Source organism: Ovis canadensis, chromosome 15 (assembly GCF_042477335.2).
Source record: "Ovis canadensis isolate MfBH-ARS-UI-01 breed Bighorn chromosome 15, ARS-UI_OviCan_v2, whole genome shotgun sequence".
Classification (NCBI taxonomy): domain Eukaryota; kingdom Metazoa; phylum Chordata; class Mammalia; order Artiodactyla; family Bovidae; genus Ovis; species Ovis canadensis.
Window position 1 is genome coordinate 55,427,006 of NC_091259.1, and position 23,366 is coordinate 55,450,371.

Here is a 23,366-nt window from a genome sequence, read left to right on the forward strand (position 1 = left end):
GATGGTCAGTGGCAAAGCATGTTACTTTTGGTTCTAATGAATATGTCCTGTACAAGAGACAGTAGTAGGTTATTTTCAGTCAGAGACAAAAGACAAATGAAAATTTTTCACAACATAAATAATACATTTCGGTGAAAATTTGCTTTTTACACCCAGGCTGTGTTGCTTTATCTTGTCAAGGGGTCTTAAGTCTGTTACTGAATCAAAAGAATGCATACTGCAAGCATAGCAAAGACCTGGTCTTTCTTATTTTCATACTGTAAGCTCTTTCTGTATGTTCCCAGCCATATTGCCAGACCATTCACTAGTACTTGCTTCTGTCCCATTGATCAGTTTCTGGATAACGGACCCTGTTGTAATAACACCAGTTCTATCAACTTCTCATATAATTTCCCTTCTTCCAAAAAGTCCTTCCAGGTATGTCCACTGAGACTTTACTTATTATACACATATGTTATGAGGTGAACATAATCTCTCTACAAGTCTGAATATTCCAAGTTAGAATAATCAGGGACAAATATTTGGCAGGCTTAAAATTACATAATAAGTTGCAATGTACAATGCCCAGCCACATGCATTTTCCCTTAAACATCTAATTGTTTCTTCTTGATAAACGTGAAAGCTTTTCTTTTGACATTTAATCAGTGACATTTTAAGCTATAATTATTAATAGTTCTTGTGGATTCTTAAATCTCTGAGTAGGTAAAGAAAAAATATATATGTATAAATAATCATACTTAAATTTTTGTATTTATTATTTTCAGCCCTTAATAAATATGAAGAATGATGTTTAATAGGGTAAAATATTTATTAGTCAATTTAGTTAGCTTTCCATCTCTCTCTGTGTTCTGAGACATGGATAGCTTTTGATTAAAATCATAAGACTTCAGGATCTTTTAAAATTTTTTTGCAAAATTTTTTTTGCTCTGTTTTTAAAAGCTCTTGCTTAAGTTTGTATTAGATTATAAAATTGATTCATTCATTAAATCAGATATCTATTATATGTTTTCTAATCTCCCCATATAATAGATGTTAAAAGTTCTAATTTTGATGGCTACCATTCTCTCTTTTTCTCTTTCTGTCTCTTTGAGATTCTGTCTAGGGGTTTCTATGTAAGTATGTGTCTTTTTTAATCTTTAATCAGTGGAAAATTTTTAAATAATGTTGGATAAATTATATCAATACATAAAAAAGATAAAAGCAAAGCTTTTCAGAAAATAGGAGCAACTTAAAACCGAAAACTTTTAAAAGCAATTTTCTCAACTGTAAATTTTTTACTGTTCAGAAGAGTAAAATCATGGAGATTTTTACCACAACCTGGAACGTTATTAGCAAAATATATAGTACCACTACAATTATTATTAGTGTCATTACCATTATTTTGTTTTGTAAAATGCATGTAAGTAAAGTCACCTCTGCTGCTGCTGCTAAGTCACTTCAGTTGTGTCCGACTCTGTGTGACCCCATAGACGGCAACCCACCAGGCTCCCCCATCCCTGGGATTCTCCAGGCAAGAAAACTGGAGTGGGTTGCCATTTCCTTCTCCAATGCATGAAAGTGAAAAGTGAAACGGAAGTCGCTCAGTCATGTCCGACTCCCAGTGACCCCATGGACTGCAGCCATCCGGGCTCCTCCATCCATGAGATTTTCCAGACAAGAGTACTGGAGTGGGGTGCCATTGCCTTCTCCGAAAGTCATCTCTAGTCTTCCCTTAAACCTTCAGTATCTTTACATCTCAGATCAAAAGCCAACATCCTTATTTTATTTACAAAATCCTACACAATTAGGACCTCTTTAAATCTCTGAATATCTCTCTCATTACTTGTATTCCTTCAATCCATCCATACTTACTAGAGGTTTCTCAAGTTCAACAAATGTGCACAATCTGGGGCATTTCCAGTTTTCATTTTCATTGTTTGCTAAGTTCTTTCTCAGGCAATATCAGCATATACCCTTCATAATTTCAGAGCTTTGGTTACTGTCAATGCAAATCTAAAGCTTTTCCTTACTTCGCAGTTTAAAGTTGCAATCCCCAGACCCTTGATAATAAATGCCTTGTGTATTATACACCCTAAGGACATACATGGGCTTTCCAGGAAGTGCAGTGGTAAAGAATCTGCCTGCAGGAGATGCTAGAGACCCGGGTTTGATCCCTGGGTTGGAAGATCCTCTGGAGTAGGAAATGGCAATTCACTCCAGTATTCTTGCCTGGAAAATTCCATGGACAGAGGAGCCTGGGGGGCTATAGTCCATGAGATCACAAAGAGTCGGACATAACTGAGCTACTGAGCACACAGCAGAAAGACGTATGTTGAATATGAATATGTTGAATAGGAAAAGTTAAAAGAAAGTAGACTTGAGTTTGATGATATTGGTCATTCATGCTGATATAAATTTTAGTTAGATAACAGGATAACTGTCATCAGATGTATTCAATCAAAAGGAGAATGAGAGGATTCATTAATGTCATTGTCAGGAAGTTGGGATAGATGGTCACTGGAATTCCTTCCAACTCTTGCACTAAATTTTTTGGCAAAGACTTCCCACTTTCTCAGTAACACTCTTGCATTTATGGAGAACATTACATTATGGAGAACAGAGGAGTTTTCCTATTATTGTACAGAAATGTACTTACCTGTAATATTATCTCTTTGGTCCTTGTTATATTAGCATCATACAGTCTTCTTCCTCCAGTACCTAAATTATTTTTAATTCTCCCCACATTTTGCTTTCTCTTCATGATTATTTGCAAATCCCTTTGGCTTCAAATATAAAGAGATAATTTAGTCTTCCTTGTTTGTCTACTCTCTAATTCAAATCCCCCATATTTAGCAATATCTATGCTTCTTATGTATTTTTTCTTGAGTCACCCAATCTCACCCCGAGTTTGGGTGGTTTGCCAGATGTTTCTATGGCTTGCCAGATGTTTCTAAATCTCTATGTAAAAATTGCTCAGTAATATTGTGCTGCATTAGTTTAGAAAGCCTCTCTAAAACACTTCCCTGGGGATTTTCCAAGAAAAAGGAGAAAATTTGTTTGTAGGTTCCCAGAGAAATGTTCCCACGGGTCTCTAATGAGAAAGGAGGTAAATTTAGCTTTGTTGAAACTAGACATACATTTAGAAAATATTTGAGCAGAGAGAAAAATCTCAATAACTACCTTTAAATTTTAACAACTTTTCTCTGGTGGGGCGTATGGACTGTACCTGATATTCATTGAAGTATAAACCTGGATTTATTAATATATCTGACTTCCTAGAGTGATTCAATTCCAGCTTCATAACTTTGGTTATAGCTTTATCTACACGGTACTTATGGGGTTCAAAGCTTTCTAGAAAATATTGAGTGAACAATTTCAGAATTTTATGGGATAAAGACTTGTTAAAAAAAGATCTTCATGACCCAGATAATCATGATGATGTGATCACTAATCTAGAGCCAGATATCTTGGAAAGTGAAGTCAAGTGGGCCTTAGAAAGCATCACTACAAACAAAGCTAGTGGAGGTGATGGAATTCCAGTTGAGCTCTTTCAAATCCTGAAAGATAACACTGTGAAAGTGCTGCACTCAATATGCCAGCAAATGTGGAAAACTCAGCAGTGGCCACAGGACTGGAGAAGGTCAGTTTTCATTCCAATCCCAAAGAAAGGAAATGCAAAAGAATGCTCAAACTGCTGCACAATTGCACTCATCTCACATGCTAGTAAAGTAATGCTCAAAATTCTCCAAACCAGGCTTCAGCAATACGTGAACCGTGAACTCCCTGATGTTCAAGCTGGTTTTAGAAAAGGCAGAGGAACCAGAGATCAAATTGCCAACATCTGCTGGATCATGGAAAAAGCAAGAGAGTTCCAGAAAAACATCAATTTCTGCTTTATTGACTATGCGAAAGCCTTTGATTGTGTGGATCACAATAAACTGTGGACAACTGTAAGAGATAGGAATACCAGACCACCTAACCTGCCTCTTGAGAAATCTGTATGCAGGTCAGGAAGCAACAGTTAGAACTGGACATGGAACAACAGACTGGTTCCAAATAGGAAAAGGAGTATGTCAAGGCTGTATATTGTCACCCTGCTTATTTAACTTCTATGCAGAGAACATCATGAGACATGCTGGACTGGAAGAAACACAAGCTGGAATCAAGATTGCCGGGAGAAATATTAAGAACCTCATATACACAGATGACACCACCCTTATGGCAGAAAATGAAGAGGAGCTAAAAAGCCTCTTGATGAAAATGAAACAGGAGAGTGAAAAAGTTGGCTTAAAGCTCAACATTCTTTCCCGACTAAGGTCCGTCTAGTCAAGGCTATGGTTTTTCCTGTGATCATGTATGGATGTGAGAGTTGGACTGTGAAGAAGGCTGAGCGCCGAAGAATTGATGCTTTTGAACTGTGGTGTTAGAGAAGACTCTTGAGAGTCCCTTGGACTGCAAGGAGATCCACCCAGTCCATTCTGAAGGAGATCAACCCTGGGACTTCCTTGGAAGGAATGATGCTAATGCTGAAACTCCAGTACTTTGGCCACCTCATGCGAAGAGTTGACTCATTGGAAAAGACTCTGATGCTGGGAGGGATTGGGGGCAGGAGGAGAAGGCGATGACCGAGATGAGATGGCTGGATGGCATCACAGACTCGGTGGATGTGAGTCTGAGTGAACTCCGGGAGATGGTGATGGACAGGGAGGCCTGGCGTGCTGTGATTCATGGGGTCACAATGAATCGGACACGACTGAGTGACTGAACTGAACTGAACTGAACTGAAAATTTATTTTATGTACTAAGGTTTTATGCTCATTTGAAACACTACAGTCTTGTTCAGTTGTCAAGTCGTGTTCAACTCTTGGAGACCCGATGGACTGCATGCACCACTCCAGGCTTCCGTGTCTTTCAGCATCTCCCAGAGCTTCCTCAAACTGATGTCCAATGGGTCGGTCATGCCATTTAACCATTCTATCCTCTATCACCCCCTTCTCCTCCCGCCTTCTTTACATGCTTTTTTTTTCATTCCTGCTCCTCTCTACCTCACTACAACAGTCTTTAAAGTTTCAATTTCATTTAGTAGATCTTGATCAAATCTAAGGAATCACAGAAGACTGAAATTCTCCCAACAGTGAAGGAATTTCTGGGTTCATGTAGCAGAGTAAATCATGACCACAATTTAATATCATACCTGGGGTTTGTAGAAGTAAGTGCAGGCTAATGGAGAGGGAAAACAGAAAGTAATCTGGCACAACAGTATACATTTCTTCTAGAATAGGAAGTGATAAGGGGCAGACACACATAAATTGAGATTTTTGGTTGGCAGTGAAAAAGTTCACTTTTTAAAACACGTTAAAAAGAAAACAAAACTCTCACCACAGATCTCCTGGCCAGAGTGAAAGTTCTCAATTATAAAAGATTCGTGAAGCATGGCTTCATTCCAGAACAGATAGCTATGATACATGGAAAGTCTAGAAGCAAACCTTCCTGTGATATATGCTGAGTTACAATATTGATTTCATTAGGTAAAGTATTTAAATAATATAAATAATAATCTAGCAGATGGCACATACACTCCCCAGTTCATAAGCTCTGTAAAGTAATTCTTAAAGGAACAAAATCTTGAATGAAAACATATCTGCTTAAAGTCTGTTTTGCTTTTTCTGGTTAAAACTATATTAAGCAAGTGTATGTGCTTATAAATATTATGCATGTGTTTTAACATATCATATACTTATGAAATAAATAATACATAGGCATAAAGTTTAAATGAAGCCTGTTTATCCACATGTGGTTTAGAGTTTGTAGAACAGTTGGCAGGGTATGATAGTATGTGCCAAGATGTCTAGTAAAGATAATTCTTCTATGTTTATGAGTGAATATGGAAGTGAAGGGGGCTTCCCAGGTGGTGCTAGTGGTAAAGAACCCACCCGCCAGTGCAGGAGACTTAAGTGATGGAAGTTCGATTCCTGGGTTAGGAAGATCCCCTGAAAGAGGGCATGGCAACACACTCCAGTATTCTTACCTGGAGAGTCCCATGGTCAGAGGAGCCCAGCAGGCTACAGTCTACAACCCATGGGGTCGCACAGAGTCGACATGACTAAGCGACATGGTCATAGCATGACATGGCTCAGCACATAGAAGTGAAGAAACGGACAAGAGGTCTAATTGATACGAGGAAATTATAAAGTTCTTTGGTTTTTCTCATCATATAACTGAAAATATTTTTAATATTAGGTCAGTTCAGTTCAGTTCAGTCACTCAGTCGTGTCTGACTCTTTGTGACCCCATGAATCGCAGTACGCCAGGCCTCCCTGTCCATCACCAACTCCCAGAGTTCACTCAGACTCACATTAAACAAATATTAAAATGTCAAAAATTTATGTTAATATTCTATTCCTTCCTTTGAGAAAGCCTCTCTGAGTTAAGCTTAGTCCAAACTACTACCTAAAAAACATGAAAAATTTTCAAGAGGTTCTCCTAAGATCGTGTTAGGAAAAAGTTCCCTGATATAAAGGACATACAAGGTGATTTTTGTAGGAATGATAGTAAGGATCATATTAGTTATGACACAATAGCAGGCAGAAAGCTGATGTGTAAAACTCAGCACAATGCAGCTGCGAATAAGTCTTTGGAGATTGATGTGTGTGCTTTGTTGCTTCAGTTGTGTCGACTCCTTGAGACCCTATGGACTTAACAATAAGTTGTTAAGGTTTTAATATTGGGGTTCTGTGGCTTCATTAAACAAGTTTGGAAGTGTTGCAAATTGTTACTCTGAAAGAGTTTATTTTGTATACCTGTGTGTGGGGGTATAATTAAATGCATTAAATATGTGGAATATCCAGTGTCCATCAACAGATAAATATATGCAGCCATCAAAAATGAGACTTTGCTTTTTTGCTTTTTGCCATAACATGGATGGATCTGGAGGATATTGTACTTAATAACTCAGACAAAGAAAGATGAAACATGTATGTTATCACCTTTATGTGGAATCTAAGAAATAAAAGAATAAATACAGCATAAGAGAAACAGACTCACAGATATAGAGAACAAACTACTGGCTATCATGACAAAAGAAGTGAGGGGAGGGAGGGCAAGATAGGGGTAGGGATTAAGAGGTCCAAACTGGTATGTATTAAAAAATGATACACAAAGATGTATTATGTAGCCCAGGAAATAGAGTCAAAATTTTAATAACCTTAAGTGTATTCTATAAAAATATTTAATCAATATGCTGTACACCTGAAGCTAATATGGGCTTCCCAGTTGGCTCAGTGGTAAAGAATCAGCCTGCCAATGCAGGAGACACAGGAGATGTGGGTCCAATTTCTGGGTTGGGACAATAGCCTAGAGAAAGAAATGGCAACCCCCTCCAGCATTCTGGCCTGGCAAATACCATGGACAGAGAAGCCTGGCGTGCTACATCGGGTCACTGAGTCAGACACACTGAGCATGCTTCTATTTTTCCTACAAAACTAATATACTATAAATCAATCATATTTTAATACAAAAAGAAAAAGCTAATCATTATACATCAAAGTGTTCAATAAGATGGAGAATAATCATATGATCACTCCAATAGATGTAAGTTCATAATAGTATAACTTTGAATATTTACTATAAGAAAAACTGCCTGAGCAATCCTGCAACAGAAAAAAAAAATTTAAACTTATTACACCATCACTTGAATACTCCCAAACTCATTTTATGAGGCCAATATCATATAGATACCAAAGCCAGATAAAGACTACAATAAGGTAAATTGCAGGCAAATATTCCTAAAGAATATTTAAAAAGTCTCAACAAAAAGCTAGCAAACTCAACAGCATATGATTAACTTTTATTATTGCACAGATGTGCTTCTGCACTGGAATATAAGTCCATGTCTTTCACTTGACTGTAGAATGAGGTTTCTCTACCTGTAGTGGGTTTTACTGCCTGGAGAATCCCAGGGACGGGGTGGCCTGGTGGGCTGCCGTCTATGGGGCCACATAGAGTTGGACACGACTGACGTGACTTAGCAGCAGCAGCAGCAGTGGGTTTTGCTATATTCAGTCATGATAAAGAAACAAAAATATCCATATCATTCAACATTGTGCACGAGGGATATCCTAGCCAGTAAAGAAAGGCCAAAAAGGGAAAACAAAAACAAACAAACCAAAAAAGGGAGAAGTAAAATATTCTTCATGCACAGTGAGATGGTGTATATCTAGATAATACAAAATAATCTATTCAAAATTATTTAATAAACACGTTTATTAGGGACACTAACATATGCAAGTTCACATACAAAACTCAGTTGCTTATATACCAACATTATTTAATTATTCTTCAAAAATATTTTTTCAGTATGATTTTGTGCATGACTTTGTGCTAAGATTTGAAAAATGTGAACAGGTCAGTTTCCCCAGAGGATTTAATTCTGAAAGTTTAAAAGGTCTCAGAGCTACATATTCTCTGTTGTACTTATAAGAAATTATACCGGGAGTCCTAGACTATGATTTGAGACAAGATAATTCCTAAAGCAATTCCCAATTGCTGAGCCAGGGTCCTTAGGACCCAGGTATATCTGATTCCTAAGCTTTTTTTAATAGATAACTTAAATACATGTACATGGAAAATAACTTTTCCTCTGAGACGATAGTAGAACGAGATAGTAACAGTTTTTCTAGTTCTTCAACTTCAGATAATATCATATACACATACCACATGCACCAAATAGAAAATAGAAATATTCCCTTCTCCATCTACCCCCTCATGGTCTCGATACAGGTCTTCCATTTGTCCTGCAAGCCCAGTCCATCATGTAGACATGAATATGACTTCATTTGTAGATATGTCTTCAATTTCTTGAAGAATTCCAGCAGCTTTCAGGGAAAGCAGATTTCTGAATTGAGGGTGCAGTTTGCTTTCTAAAGGTGTGGGTACTGATTATGATAATGAGAGGAGAAGAAAAAAAAGACAGTTGTCAAATAGGATTATTCTCCTAAGTTTTGAAAGGGCACGATGGACCGTATTTTAAGTCCACTTCTACATACTGGCTTGTATGCTCTGTTTGTTAATGCTTTTATACTTAAATCTTGTGGTTCATACTGAATAATCCTTGTGAAGAGTATTCTAAAGAAGTGATACATCCCACTGGCTGTGAAAACTAAAAACAGCATTTCTGTGAAAAAAATAATTTATACAGTTGTGGGGGAAGGAAAAGAGAAATGACGGCCTGATTTCATATGTTCTCTGTTTCTTATCTATTTTTTTCATTTTAGAGAATTGCCTCGATTTCACACCACACTTATGATATTTGAATTGTTTCTCAATTCGAAGGGACCCTAGATTTCATCTACTCAGAATGTATCTTTTAAAAACTAAGGATATACAATTTTTGTAAAAGACACATATAAGGAAAGAAGAACCAATTTTTCCCAACCTTAAATTTTCAACAGAGATGTCGCTGAAGTGGCAGGCGAGTTACCTCTTATATACACAGGAAATACTATAAATCTGAATATTGATAATTGTTATTCAAAGAGATTATTATTTTTTCTCCAATAGTTCTCTCTTTTGGACTTCCTCCCTTATCAAATTACTTGTACATTTTTTCCCCCTAAGTCAGCACACTCCCTCCTGCTTCTTCAGACTTGTACATCCAATTTGTATACATTCTATGATCATCAATGTGTCCTTGTTCACAATACACTATCACAACAAATATTTCCTTCTTACTACTCAGAACTATTTTGTCAGTCTTTATTTTTCCCACTGCTTTTTTTTCCCCTATGGATTTGAAAAATGTATTGAGAATCTCCTTTGTACTATGAAAATTTAGTTTTAGAGATAGCACAGACTGAGAGATATTGGTTCTATAATTCTCTGAGGTGGTGATCTGGATAGGAAATACAGTACGATGCTGTAAAGCGAAAGTGAAAGTCATTCAGTCATGTCTGACTCTTCACAACCCTGTGGACTGCAGTCCACCAGGCTCCTCTGTCCATGGGGATTCTCCAGGCAAGGGTACTGGAGTGGATAGCTATTTCCTTCTCCAAATATGTTCTAAAAGAAATGTCAATTGTGCTAGTTTACAGTAATGGATCCTCAGTTCTTATTGGATTAGGCTATGCAGTCCATTAGAAGAGATTATAATCCTAGAAAAATAATGTTAATTTCTCATAAATTATTATGCTTCCTATGACTCTTTACTATCTACTTCTTTTGGTATAGACTCAAGAAATTAATGGATGGCCCTTTGATGGTTAGGGCTTCCCTGGTAGCTCAGAGGTTAAAGCGTCTGCTCCAATGCAGGAGACCCGGGTTCGATCCCTGGGTTGGGAAGATTCCCCTGGAGAAGGAAATGGCAACCCACTCCAATATTCTTGCCTGGAGAATCCCATGGATGGAGGAGACTGGTGCGCTACAGTCCACGGGGTCGCAAAGAGTCAGACACGACTGAGCGACTTCACTTCACTTGATGGTTAGAAAGAGTACTGTCATTATTTTTTACCTTTAAGATCATTATATAATTTTGCTTAAAGAAAGCTTTTGGCACAGGGGATGATTTACAGTTTTCTGTATTTCAATTTCCTGAGAACCCAAAGCAGGAGATTTGAGCTAAAACTGGGTTAATAGCATTGTCAGTATACCCCCCTAGATTAGACTGGTTAACTCTGAAAATGAAGCCCACAAGAGCCATTGAAGAATGATAAGATTTCAGAATGGAATAGACATCTTTGATTAAGATGGTGACCAACTGAAAAACAAAATATTTAATCAATCCTTGATCATCCTATTGTTTAGTTAGAGGTCAACTTCAGCCTAGAGAATGAACTATATGATCTTTTTAAAAGGCGCATTCAGATCCAGCACATCAACTAGATTCAATCAGTTCATCTGGTCAATGTCTAATGCTTCAGGCATGATCCAATGAGAGTGTTCAGTTCAGTTCAGTTCAGTTGCTAAGTTGTGTCCAATTCTTTCCAACCCCATGGACTGCAGCATGCCAGGCCTTCCTGTCCATTACCAACTCCCAGAGCTTACTCAAACTCATGTCCATCGAGTCAGTGATGCCATCCAACCATTTCATCCTCTGTCATCCCCTTCTCCTCCCACCTTCAATCTTTACCAGCATCAGGGTCTTTTCCAGTGAGTCAGTTCTTTGCATCACATGACGAAGTATTGGAGTTTCAGCTTCAGCATCAGTCAAGATGCCATGATCTTAGTTTTCTGAATGTTGAGTTTTAAGCCAACTTTTTCACTCTCCTCTTTCACTTTCTTTGAGAGAATCTTTAGTTCTTCATCTTCTGCCATAATGGTGGTGTCATCTGCATATCTGAGATTATTGATATTTCTCCCAAAAATCTTGATTCTAGTGTGTACTTCATCCAGCCTGGCATTTTGCATGATGTACTCTGCATATAAGTTAAATAAGCAGGGTGACGATATGCAGCCTTGATGTACTCCTTTCCCGATTTGGAACCAGTCTGTTATTCCATGCCCAGTTCTAACTGTTACTTCTTGACCTGCATACAGATTTCTCAGAAGGCAGGTCAGGTTGTCTGGTATTCCCCTCTCTTTAAGAATTTTCCACAGTTTGTTGTGATCCACACAGTCAAAGTCTCTGGCATCATCAATAAAGCAGAGGTTTTTCTGGAACTCTCTTGCTTTTTCAATGATCCAATGGATGTTGGTAATTTGATCTGTGGTGCCTCTGCCTTTTCTAAATCCAGCTTGAACATCTGGAAGTTAATGGTTCATGTACTGTTGTAGCCTGGCTTGGAGAATTTTGAGCATTACTTTACTAGTGTGTGAGATGAGTGCAATTCAGTAGTAGTCTGAGCATTCTTTAGCATTGTCTTTCTTTGACATTGAAATGAAAACTGACCTTTTCCAGTCCTGTGGTCACTGCTGAGTATTCTAGATTTGCTGGCCCTTTTACAGCATCATCTTTTAGGATTTGAAATAGCTTAACTGGAATCCCATCACCTCCACTAGCTTTGTTCATAGTTATGCTTCCCAAGGCCCACTTGGCTTCACATTCCAGAATGTCTGACTCTAGGTCAGACATGAATGGTGAATCAGATGGTGAATCACACCATCACGATTATCTGGGTCATGAAGATGTTTTCTGTATAGCTCTTCAGTGTATTGCCACCTGTTCTTAATATCTTCTGCTTCTGTTAGGTCCCTACCATTTCTGCCCTTTATTGTGCCCATCTTTGCATGAAATAGTCCCTTGGTGTCTCTACTTTTCTTAAAGAGATCTCTAGTCTTTTCCATTCTATTGTTTTCCTCTATTTCTTTGCATTGATCACTGAGGAAGGATCAGAGTGTAATGTCACATAATGAGAATGTAACATCACATATTCAACATAAGAGAATGTACATGTGATTGATCTACAAAAAAACACAAATTATCAACTATGATAAAGGAAATCTTACTTGTCCACTCATTTCTGATCTTACTTTTTCTGCCTACAGAGCAATTATATAACTGGTGTACCATGAACTTCCAACAGCTAGTATGTTTTTTCTGAATGGCACTAGCCTCACTCCAATCTCATTCATCCTAAATGGCATCCCTGGCTTGGAAGAAGTGCATCTGTGGGTCTCCTTCCCTCTGTGTACCATGTATAGCATTGCAATCACAGGGAACTTTGGCCTTATGTATCTCATCTACTCTGAAGAAGCCTTACACAGACCAATGTACATCTTCCTAGCCCTTCTTTCCTTCACAGATGTTCTCATGTGCACCAGCACTCTTCCCAACACTCTGCATATTGTGGTTCAATCTCAAGGAGATTGATTTTAAGGCCTGCCTGGCCCAGATGTTCTTTGTGCACACCTTCACAGGGATGGAGTCTGGGGTGCTCATGCTCATGGTCCTGGACCGCTACGTGGCCATCTGCTACCCCTGCGCTATGCTACTATTCTCACTAATTCGGTCATTGCCAAGGCTGGGCTCCTTACTTTTCTTAGAGGTGTAATGCTTGTTATCCCTTTCACTTTCCTCACCAAACGCCTGCCATACTGCAGGGGCAATGTCATACTACATACCTACTGTGACCACATGTCTGTGGCCAAGATATCCTGTGGCAATGTTAAGGTCAATGCCATCTATGGTTTGATGGTTGCCCTCCTGATTGGGGGCTTTGACATCCTGTGCATCACAGTCTCCTACACCATGATCCTCCGGGCAGTGGTCAGCCTGTCCTCAGCAGAGGCTCGGCAGAAAGCCTTCAGCACCTGCACTGCACACATCTTTGCCATCGTCATTACCTATGTCCCAGCCTTCTTCACCTTCTTTACACATCGTTTTGGGGGATGCTCCATTCCTCCACACATACATATTATTATGGCTAATCTCTATCTACTCATGCCTCCTACAATGAATCCTATTGTGTATGGGATAAAAACCAAGCAGATACGAACATGTATCACTAGGTTCTTGCTTAAAGGAGAGGACAATCCTTCTCATAACATTTAATTAGAGTCTTCTGAGAAGTTCTCATAGTCAGCCCGAGGTCAATGGGGATGCCATTTTTTAATCAATGGGGAGTTCTCAAAATGAAAGCAAATATCTGGTCATGGGAAATATTTGTTGTGATTTTTATCTTTAAACTTCTCTTAAAAGGATACCACTATGTGCATGTAAGCAAAGGCCCTTTATTCTAAAATTTCATGTTCTCTAAAGCCTCTTTTATTCACAGGAGACTTCAAAGTTCAATTTATCTAATTTCATAGACTGACATTTTGCTCCTGAATGACAATCCACAAAACTTTGAGTTACTGTGTTGGATCATAAGAATTGGACCTAAACATTAAAAAAATTTAAGTCCCTGGCAAATGTAAGGTGTATTCATCAATGCCTATGCTTTTATTTACCTCATCATTCTCCTTCCAACACCATTTGGAGTTTATTCTTATTTTCCAATCCTTATCTGATGTTTTCTTGACTAAGTTTGTCAGCTGTGTATCCAGCAATGCATATGTATATTCACTAGAAAACTTATAAAAGGTATAAGGTGCATATTCAATACCTAGAAGCTATGTCCATTAACATCCAGCTGAATAAATAAATAACTGTGGTCTGTTCAAACAAAATATCAAGTGAAAGAAACAAAATCATACATATTTATGATTTTATTTATATAAAATTCACCAGCAGGAAAAATTCATTTGTGGTGTTAGAAATCAAGATGATATGTAACTTAGAGAACAAGGGTATAGGTAATGATTGGATAGGAAATGAGAGGGTGATTCTGAGGTGCCGTCAAGGCTTTAGCTCTTGACCTAAATGGTAATTACAAGGACTTGGTGAATTTTCATGAAGCTGTACACTTATGATGTATGCTCTTTTTTTGCACACTTTTTATGTTTTAATAAAACACATCTTTAAAACAATATGTCTTGATTGTATTCACCCATCTCCCTAAACTGTGAAACGTTTTCTTCCTTACCTCCTATGCTGTCTATGGCTTACTTATTTTTTCTCTCAGAAGTGTGTTAAATTTAGTGCAAATATATGTACTTTTATACAAATTATATCAAACAACATAATCAAGATAATCATAAGAAACAAAAGTTAAAACTTTTGTCTTGAACACCCTTTATTTTAACTCATAACCACATCTTCATTTCCATTTTCTTGACTGGGATAGAAGAAGGAGGAGAAGGGGACAATAGAGGTTAAGATAGTTGGATGGCATTACCGATTCGGTGGACATGAATTTGAGCAAGCTTGGGGAGCTGGTGATGGACAGGGAAGTCTGGCATGATGCAGTCCATGGGGTCGCAAAAAGTTGGACATGACTGAGAGACTGAACTGAACTGACTGGGATAATCTCATATAAATAATTAAAGAAATTGACTTGAGTTAACTTATTTAAATTAGTGTGTAATTCACTGAGAATTTACTTGTCCTTTAAAAAATTGTTTTTCTGAGCTCTAAGTGGCATAAGGCATTGTATAAGTTGAAAATATATGACATGTATTACTAAAACTCCAGGATTTATTTATCTATTTTTTCCACGTTCATACTCTTAAGCAACATTAACCCAAATCCCCCATACCCCAAACTCTGGTAACCACCATTCTACTATCAGTTTTCATGAATCTGGCTTTTTCCGATGTCACATGCAAGTGATACAAAACAGTAATTATCTTTCTGTATCTAACTAATCTCATCTAGCATAATTCCTTCAAGATTCATCCATCTTGTCGCAAGTGACCAGATTTCTTTCTTTCTTCTGTTGTGAGTATATATAAATTGAAGTGATCAATAAAAAATACCTGTGATCCTGATATATTTTTAAAATTACATATACATGAAAGTAAAGAGACACAAAATCCTAATAGCATGCATTTTCTTGCTGTTGATAGTATGTACTATTTAAAAATGTTTTTATTGCTGCATTTTTCTCTTTTTAAATTGAGAATAATGTTTTAGAATTCAGAATAAAAACAACTAAGCACATTATAAAATCACACACATATATATTTTGATTTATGTTTAATCGCCTTAGGTAAGAATTTCCAACTTGTCATCCTAAACGCTGGATATTTGTACCATAGGAATTACTTTCTGGACTTCTCTCATTCTGGAACCAGCTCATTGGGGTTTATTTTTTCCAAATATTTGAAACTTTGTATCATGCCCTCCCTTAGGTTCTATGGTCTTTGGGGATTTAAGCCCTGTTTCACTTTGAGACTTGGGAGTCCTAAGGATGTGAGATTACACCTGTTTCCCGTGGGAAGTCTGCTAGACTAAGCATTTCAGATCTGTGGTCTATAAGGTGAAACCAGGGTGCTACCATCATGTACACTCCTGAGCCCTCTCCTTGGCATGAGCACCTTTCACATTCCTTTTCGTCTGGATCTACCGTGTGGGTAAGGTAATGCCTTTCAGATTCTAGGCTTATGACAAAACATTGTCTTGTTTCATTCTACTGTGTCATCACAGGCATAGAGGGCTTTGCCCTACAGAGTAGGTTATTTGGTTATTCCTTGGTCAGGGAAAACTTAGGAAGAACATAATCCACCTTCAAAGGAGAGATAGTACTACAAGGAATGTGTGCTCTTTTGTGGGTAGGAGAAAGACTGACTCTCTCAAAACCTTTAGAGTGGAGAGAATCCTTTTTAAAAAAATTCACATCTATAAACTATGGCATAATGGCAGAGACAGAGAATTAGACACTAATAACTCTAAGATGACTTATATCAGGGAAGATAAACAGGTACATACCTTTCCCTTGAAGTCACTAGCTCAAGCTTCCCCATCACCTTTCCTTTCTTTAGTTCAGTCATACAACTTGCAGTCATCCAATCTGATTTCAATTTGCTTATTTTTTAAAATCCAGATGCTATCTTCATTCACGGGTAAAAGAGGGAGTAGATTTGGCCCATGTATTAAAACAGCACACAGGTCAGTAAAGGTATATGATAAACATAAAAGAACTTCTGGTACAGGTCTGCAGGTTATCATCATCTTGAAAAAGGGGGTAAAATGTGAGGGTAGCAGACGGTGACTTTCTTTCTTTATTTATTTCTTTTTACTTTATTTTACTTTACAATACTGTATTGGTTTTGCCATACATCAGCATGAATCCGTCACAGGCGTACACTGTGACTTTCAAGTAAAGAATCTGTTTTGAATAAAGAAAGGGGTTGTATTTCATCAGCATTTAGTATAGAGAGCACAAAATTCTGTATCTTTTGGCAAATTTTAAACATATTGGAGCTTGGCTAGATAGAGCGGTTATCATTGCATTCAGTTCAGTTCAGTTCAGTTCAGTTGCTCAGTCGTGTCTGACTCTTTGCGACCCCATGAATTGCAGTACCCAGGCCTCCCTGTCCATCACCAACTCCCGGAGTTCACTCAGACTCACGTCCATTGAGTCGGTGATGCCATCCAACCATCTCATCCTCTGTCGTCCCCTTTTCCTCCGGCCCCCAATCCCTCCCAGCATCAGAGTCTTTTCCAATGAGTCAACTCTTCGCATGAGGTGGCCAAGGTACTGGAGTTTCAGCTTCAGCATCATTCCCTCCAAAGAAATCCCAGGGCTCATCTCCTTCAGAATGGACTGCTTGGATCTCCTTGCAGTCCAAGGGACTCTCAAGAGTCTTCTCCAACATTACAGTTCAAAAGTATCAATTCTTTGGCGCTCAGCCTTCTTCACAGTCCAACTCTCACATTCATACATGACCACTGAAAAAACCGTAGCCTTAACTAGATGGACCTTTGTTGGCAAAGTAATGTCTCTGCTTTTCAATTGCTATCTAAGTTGGTCACAACTTTTCTTCCAAGGAGTAAGCGTCTTTTAATTTCATGGCTGCAAGCACCATCTGCAGTGATTGTGGAGCCCAAAAAATAAAGTCTGACACTGCTTCCACTGTTTCCCCATCTATTTCCCATGAAGTGATGGGACCGGATGCATTGATCTTTGTTTTCTGAATGTTGAGCTTTAAGCCAACTTTTTCACTCTCCTCTTTCACTTTCATCAAGAGGCTTTTTAGTTCCTCTTCACTCACTGCCATAAGGGTGGTGTCATCTGCATATCTGAGGTTCTTGATATTTCTCCCGGCAATCTTGATTCCAGCTGTGCTTCTTCCAGCGCAGCATTTCTTGTGATATACTCTGCATATAAGTTAAAAAAACAGGGTGACAGTATACAGCCTTGACGTACTCCTTTTCCTATATGGAACCAGTCTGTTGTTCCATGTCCAGTTCTAACTGTTGCTTCCTGACCTGCATACAGATTTCTCAAGAGGCAGGTCAGGTGGTCTGGTATTCCCATCTCTTTCAGAATTTTCCACAGTTTATTGTGATCCACAGTGTCAAAAGCTTTGGCATAGTCAATAAAGCAGAAATAGATGTGTTTCTGGAACTCTCTTGCTTTTTCCATGATCCAGCAGATGTTGGCAATTTGATCTCTGGTTCCTCTGCCTTTTTTTAAAAAAAATTTTATTTTTACTTTATTTTACTTTACAGTACTGTATTGGTTTTGCCATACATTGACATGAATCCACCACGGGTGTACATGCGTTCCCAAACATGAACCCCCCTCCCACCTAAAACCAGTTTGAACATCTGGAATTTCACGGATCACGTATTGCTGAAGCCTGGCTTGGAGAATTTTGAGCATTACTTTATTAGCGTGTGAGATGAGTGCAATTGAGTGGTAGTTTGAGCATTTTTTGGCGTTGCCTTTCTTTGGGATTGGAATGAAAACTGACCTTTCCCAGTCCTAAGGAATCTAATTAAATTCAAAGATGAATTTAAATAATAAATAAGCAAATATATTTAAATAGGTAAATAGTACTGCTGCTTCTTGTTTCTGTAGACATAGATGAATATGAGTTGGTATGCAAATTGGCTGCTTATGCACAAGGTAAACCTAAAATAGCCAGAGGAGGCACAGAAGACCCTTATGCTAAATGCTGAAGGGTGCATTGCCTAGCACTTGGTGGATGCTTAATGAAATTTCTAAAAAATTTAACAAATGGAAGTGTTTAATTTAAATTCCATATTGAATATTCATTGTCAATGATAGCATTGTGTATCACTAAAAAAGTAAATTTGATACTTCAAGAAAAACATTTAGAATAAGAATAACAAAAAATGAAATTATCTCAGAGAACCTAGAACTTTCTTTTCTGGATTCAGCTTTTTTTTTTTTTTTGACATTCCTCTGCAAAGGATCATGGAAAGGATTCTTCATATGCCTGCCAGAATTTTAGTCTGTGTCTCAGAATCTAAATTCCTAAAAATCGCTGTCCTGGGCCATCTCTAAAGAAACAGCATAAAGGTTTTTTAAAAATTGAAAAGCATGCCTTCTTAGGTCCTAAGCAGTACATGATTCATTCTGATTTTCAGGGGATGGGCACTGAGGTCAAACAATAATCTGAATATGCCTGTTTTCCATATAAACAGCCAGAGGCAGCAATGGGTACTGCATACTATTTTCAACAAATGGCTGCCTAGTGCAGGATGAGGCAACAGGAGAAGCAGCAATAACATTAGTCCCTGTACTTTCCATCAGGTCCTGCAGGCTTAGACTTCTGGATCATGTAATGGCATGTATTATCATCAAGAAGGGAAAGTGAGGTGGTATTGTATAGCACAACACGATGTGGAATGCTTTTTGTAGTGCCGTGTGCTGCATTGCCTCTTTCACTGAAAAAAAGCTCAGTGCAAGATCAAAAATACACTTTGAGGTGGATCTCTCTTCCTGTGATTTAGTCACTGTACTTCCAATACTTTTCTCTATTCTGTCTCCTTAATGCTTCCCTAGAATTACAGGCAAAAATAAGGAAGTGGGAGAGATTCCGGGTAAGTCTGAATAGTATTTGTAACCAATTTACCTTCACCTTTGAAAGAGAAAGTATGGATCATCCCACAATCATCCCACAACACAGTCCTCTTGTTCTTTGCATAGAAGATGACTGGGATGCTGGGCAAGGAGAAATTTTAAGAAGCAGGATATGTAGAGCTTCCTAGTTTGAAACACAGAGGCTCATATTCCTCCAGAGAAAACAAGCCAATAAACAAACACAAAAACAAATAAATGAGAAAATAAATCATTGATCCACAACTTGTTAGCTTTTGTAAAGGATTTGTTTTAGTGAAACAGACATGAAGTCTGAGATAGAAAAACCTAGATTTCACTTTGAATTAATCACTTATGTTTCAGTTCAGTTCAGTTGCTCAGTCGTGTCTGACTCTTTGTGACCCCATGGACTGCAGCATGCCAGGTCTCCCTGTCTATCACCAACTCGCAGAGTTCACCCAAACTCATGCCCATTGAGTCAGTGATGCCATCCAATCATCTCATCCTCTGTTGTCCCCTCTTCTCCTGCCTTCAATCTTTCCCAGTATCAGGGTCTTTTCAAATGAGTCAGTTCTTTGCATCAGGTGGCCAAAGTATTGGAGTTTCAGCTTCAGCATCAGTCTTTCCAATGAACGCTCAGGACCGATCTCCTTTAGGATGGACTAGTTGGATCTCCTTGCAGTCCAAGGGACTCTCAAGAGTCTTCTCCAACATCACAGTTCAAAAGCATCAATTCTTCGGCGCTCAGCCTTCTTCACAGTCCAGCTCTCACTGACTATTGGAAAAACCATAGCCTTGACTAGACGGACCTTTGTCAGCAAAGTAATGTCTCTGCTTTTTAATATGCTCTCTAGGTTGGTCATAACTTTCCTTCCAAGGAGCAAGAGTCTTTTAATTTCATGGCTGCAATCACCATCTGCAGTGATTTTGGAGCCCCCCAAAATATAGTCAGCCACTGTTTCCACTATTTCCCCATCTATTTGCCATTAAGTGATGGGACCAGATGTCATGATCTTAGTTTTCTGAATGTTGAGCTTTAAGCCAACTTTTCACTGTCCTCTTTCGCTTTCATTAACAGGCCCTTTAGTTCTTCTTCGCTTTGTGTCATAAGGATATCTGCATATCTAAGGTTATTGATATTTATCCCAGCAATCTTAATTCCAGTTTATGCTTCATCCAGACCAGCGTTTCTCATGAGGCAAGCAAATTAAACATCCTGATCCTGTCCTTGGGTCAGGGAATTTAATGAGAGTAACTTACCCTGGACTCTGTGATGGCTGGTTCTTTTTGAAGCAAGTGACATTCTGTCTCAGTATTCAAAGAAGATATATCAGGAAAGCTATATGGTGGATAGGTTTTCAAGTAAGGGAAGTAAATTGAACAAAGTCAACGTAGGCTAGAGGTATATGCTGTAGTTTAAATTTTCAAGTGATCACTAAAGTTTAAGCATGAAATGCTAAGTTATGGGATACTGTGATCATATAATACATCATCCAAAAGAGGATACTCTTGGGTGCTTAAGGAATGGAAAGAAATAACATGGGAAAGAGAAGATAAAAAGTAAAGTTAACTTTATTTAATCATATAGCTCTATATTCAAATTGAAAAGGAGACTTTGAAGATTACCAAGTAGGATTAAAATGTCTTCAAAAGTATCTATAGAATGTATTTGCTTTGAAAAATACAAAAGGTTATGCAAATAAATGAGTGGATATAGCCGGTGGTCTTTAAAAGACAGCTAAGAGTGGTAATAGGAAGGACTGATATTAAAATTATTTCTGGATTAAAAATACAACTTTTCACCTGTCTAAGGATAGAATACAAATAATATATGTGCTGAGATGACCTGGACAAAGTAAGAAGTAAGATACTTTGAGTTATAAGGAAATATATATATCCAAGATAAGCTAGAGGCACATCTGAGGAGGTCATAAAGACGTTGGTAGATCGTGTGTTAGACATCATTATCTAAAAATCAGAACTCAGTAATGGAGCTTATTTTGCCATGGGTTAGAGGCTGAAATGATTTAGTCTTGGACATGAAGAACTTTAAGTGTCTGTGGGAATTTAAGATGGAAATATCTAGTATGCATTTAGAAGGGATACTCATGAATTGTGACATAGATTGCTTATATATTACTTGTCTGAAAACTATGTTAGTTACACTTGAGGTTATGAATCTAGTTTTGCTTGATATTCAACATTATTCTGGAGAAGGCAATGTCAACACACTCGAGTACTCTTGCCTGGACAATCCCATGGATGGAGGAGCCTGGTAGGCTGCAGCCCATGGAGTCAGTGAGAGTCGGAAGTGACTGAGTGACTTCACTTTCGCTTTTCACTTTCATGCATTGGAAAAGGAAATAACAACCCACTCCAGTATTCTTGCCTGGAGAATCCCAGGGACGGGGGAGCCTGGTGGGCTGCTGTCTATGGGGTAGCACAAAGTTGGACACTACTGAAGCAACTTAGCAGCAGCAGCAGCAGCAACATTATTCAATCTTTCTCTACCTCAGTATCTTCTTTTATTTGCTGACAAAACAAAAACTACAATTTTGCAATTGTGGCTCTAAAATTACATTTATATTGTTTATAAAACTTTAAAAATATTCTGTAATATTTATTTATTCAATAAACTGTGCATTTTCATAATCACTATTATTCAAAATTGTTGGTACTGTTATAAACATAATTTTATGCCAAACTGAAGTCTACATTCTCAAGGATGATCTAAACTAAATTTATATATATATATTTTGTTTCTTCTTCTAGGGTACAAACTTACAGATGGAAAAAATAGAGTCTCTTTATTGAATTAGTTATGGTGGTTTCCAACAATTCATGTGTGCCCCCCAAATATTTTATTCTTAATGGAATTCCTGGTCTGGAAAGAGTACATGTATGGATCTCCCTCCCATTCTGCACAATGTATATCATCTCCCTTGTGGGAAACCTTGGCCTTGTGTATCTCATTCATCATGAGGAGTCCTTACATCATCCAATGTATTTTTTCCTGGCAATGCTCTCCCTCGTTGATCTCTTTACCTGTACCACTACTCTACCCAATGCACTCTGCATCTTCTGGTTCAATCTCAAGGAAATTAACTTCAATGCTTGTTTAGTCCAGATGTTCTTTGTCCATGGGTTCACAGGTGTGGAGTCTGGAGTGCTCATGCTCATGGCTCTGGACCGCTATGTGGCCATTTGCTACCCACTGCGCTATGCTACCATACTCACTAACCCTATCTTTGCCAAAGCTGGACTTGTCACCTTCCTGAGGGGTGCATTGCTGATGATTCCTTTTCCATTCTTGGTTAAGCGTTTGCCCTTCTGCCGAAGCAATATTATCTCCCATACATATTGTGATCACATGTCAGTGGTGAAGTTATCCTGCGCCAGTATCAAGGTCAATGTCATCTATGGTCTGGTGGTTGCCCTCCTGATTGGAGTGTTTGATATCTGCTGTATATCTGTATCGTACACTATGATCCTTCGGGCAGTGGTCAGTCTCTCCTCAGCAGATGCTCGGCAGAAAGCCTTCAGCACCTGCACTGCCCATATATCTGCCATTATTGTCACTTATGTTCCAGCATTTTTCACTTTCTTTACTCACCGTTTTGGAGGACACAGTATTCCCTCTTCTCTTCACATCATTGTGGCTAATCTTTATCTTCTTCTTCCCCCCAACTCTCAACCCCATTGTTTACGGGGTAAAGACAAAACAGATTCGAGACAATGTCATAAAGCTCTTGCAGGGTGTGAAAAGCGCAAGTACTCAGGACAATTGAAATGAGATGGAATAAAGATGAATGGAAAACAACAAAGAAGAAACTCATGTGTGATAGTGTGTCTTTTCTATGATCTATGTTTTTTGCAACTACAGTGGGAGAAGTTACAGATAATTCTGGATTTATATTCCAGTGACTCCCATGTTTTTTTCCTCTATCGTTAGTTTGAACCAAGTCATTGATATTGGTTCATTACAACTTTCCTCTTAATGTATTCATGTAGGATACTGTCTTAACCTTTTGAGAGTTAAGTGTCTTGTTTGTGATTATATCT

At 38.2% G+C, this 23,366-nt stretch overlaps 2 protein-coding genes across 2 annotated transcripts; both read left to right on the forward strand.

The window, feature by feature from the left end:
• The first annotated feature begins 12,499 nt into the window (after positions 1–12,499).
• LOC138420475 (olfactory receptor 52N1-like) lies at positions 12,500–13,462 on the forward strand. The gene is given in 3 exon segments (XM_069553707.1): positions 12,500–12,741; positions 12,743–12,888; positions 12,891–13,462. Coding segments are annotated over 3 exon segments (960 nt in total).
• An 8,663-nt stretch (positions 13,463–22,125) lies between these two features.
• On the forward strand, positions 22,126–23,092 carry LOC138420991 (olfactory receptor 52N5-like). Its single transcript, XM_069554726.1, is given in 2 exon segments — positions 22,126–22,983; positions 22,985–23,092. Coding segments are annotated over 2 exon segments (966 nt in total).
• The last annotated feature ends 274 nt before the right edge of the window (positions 23,093–23,366 follow it).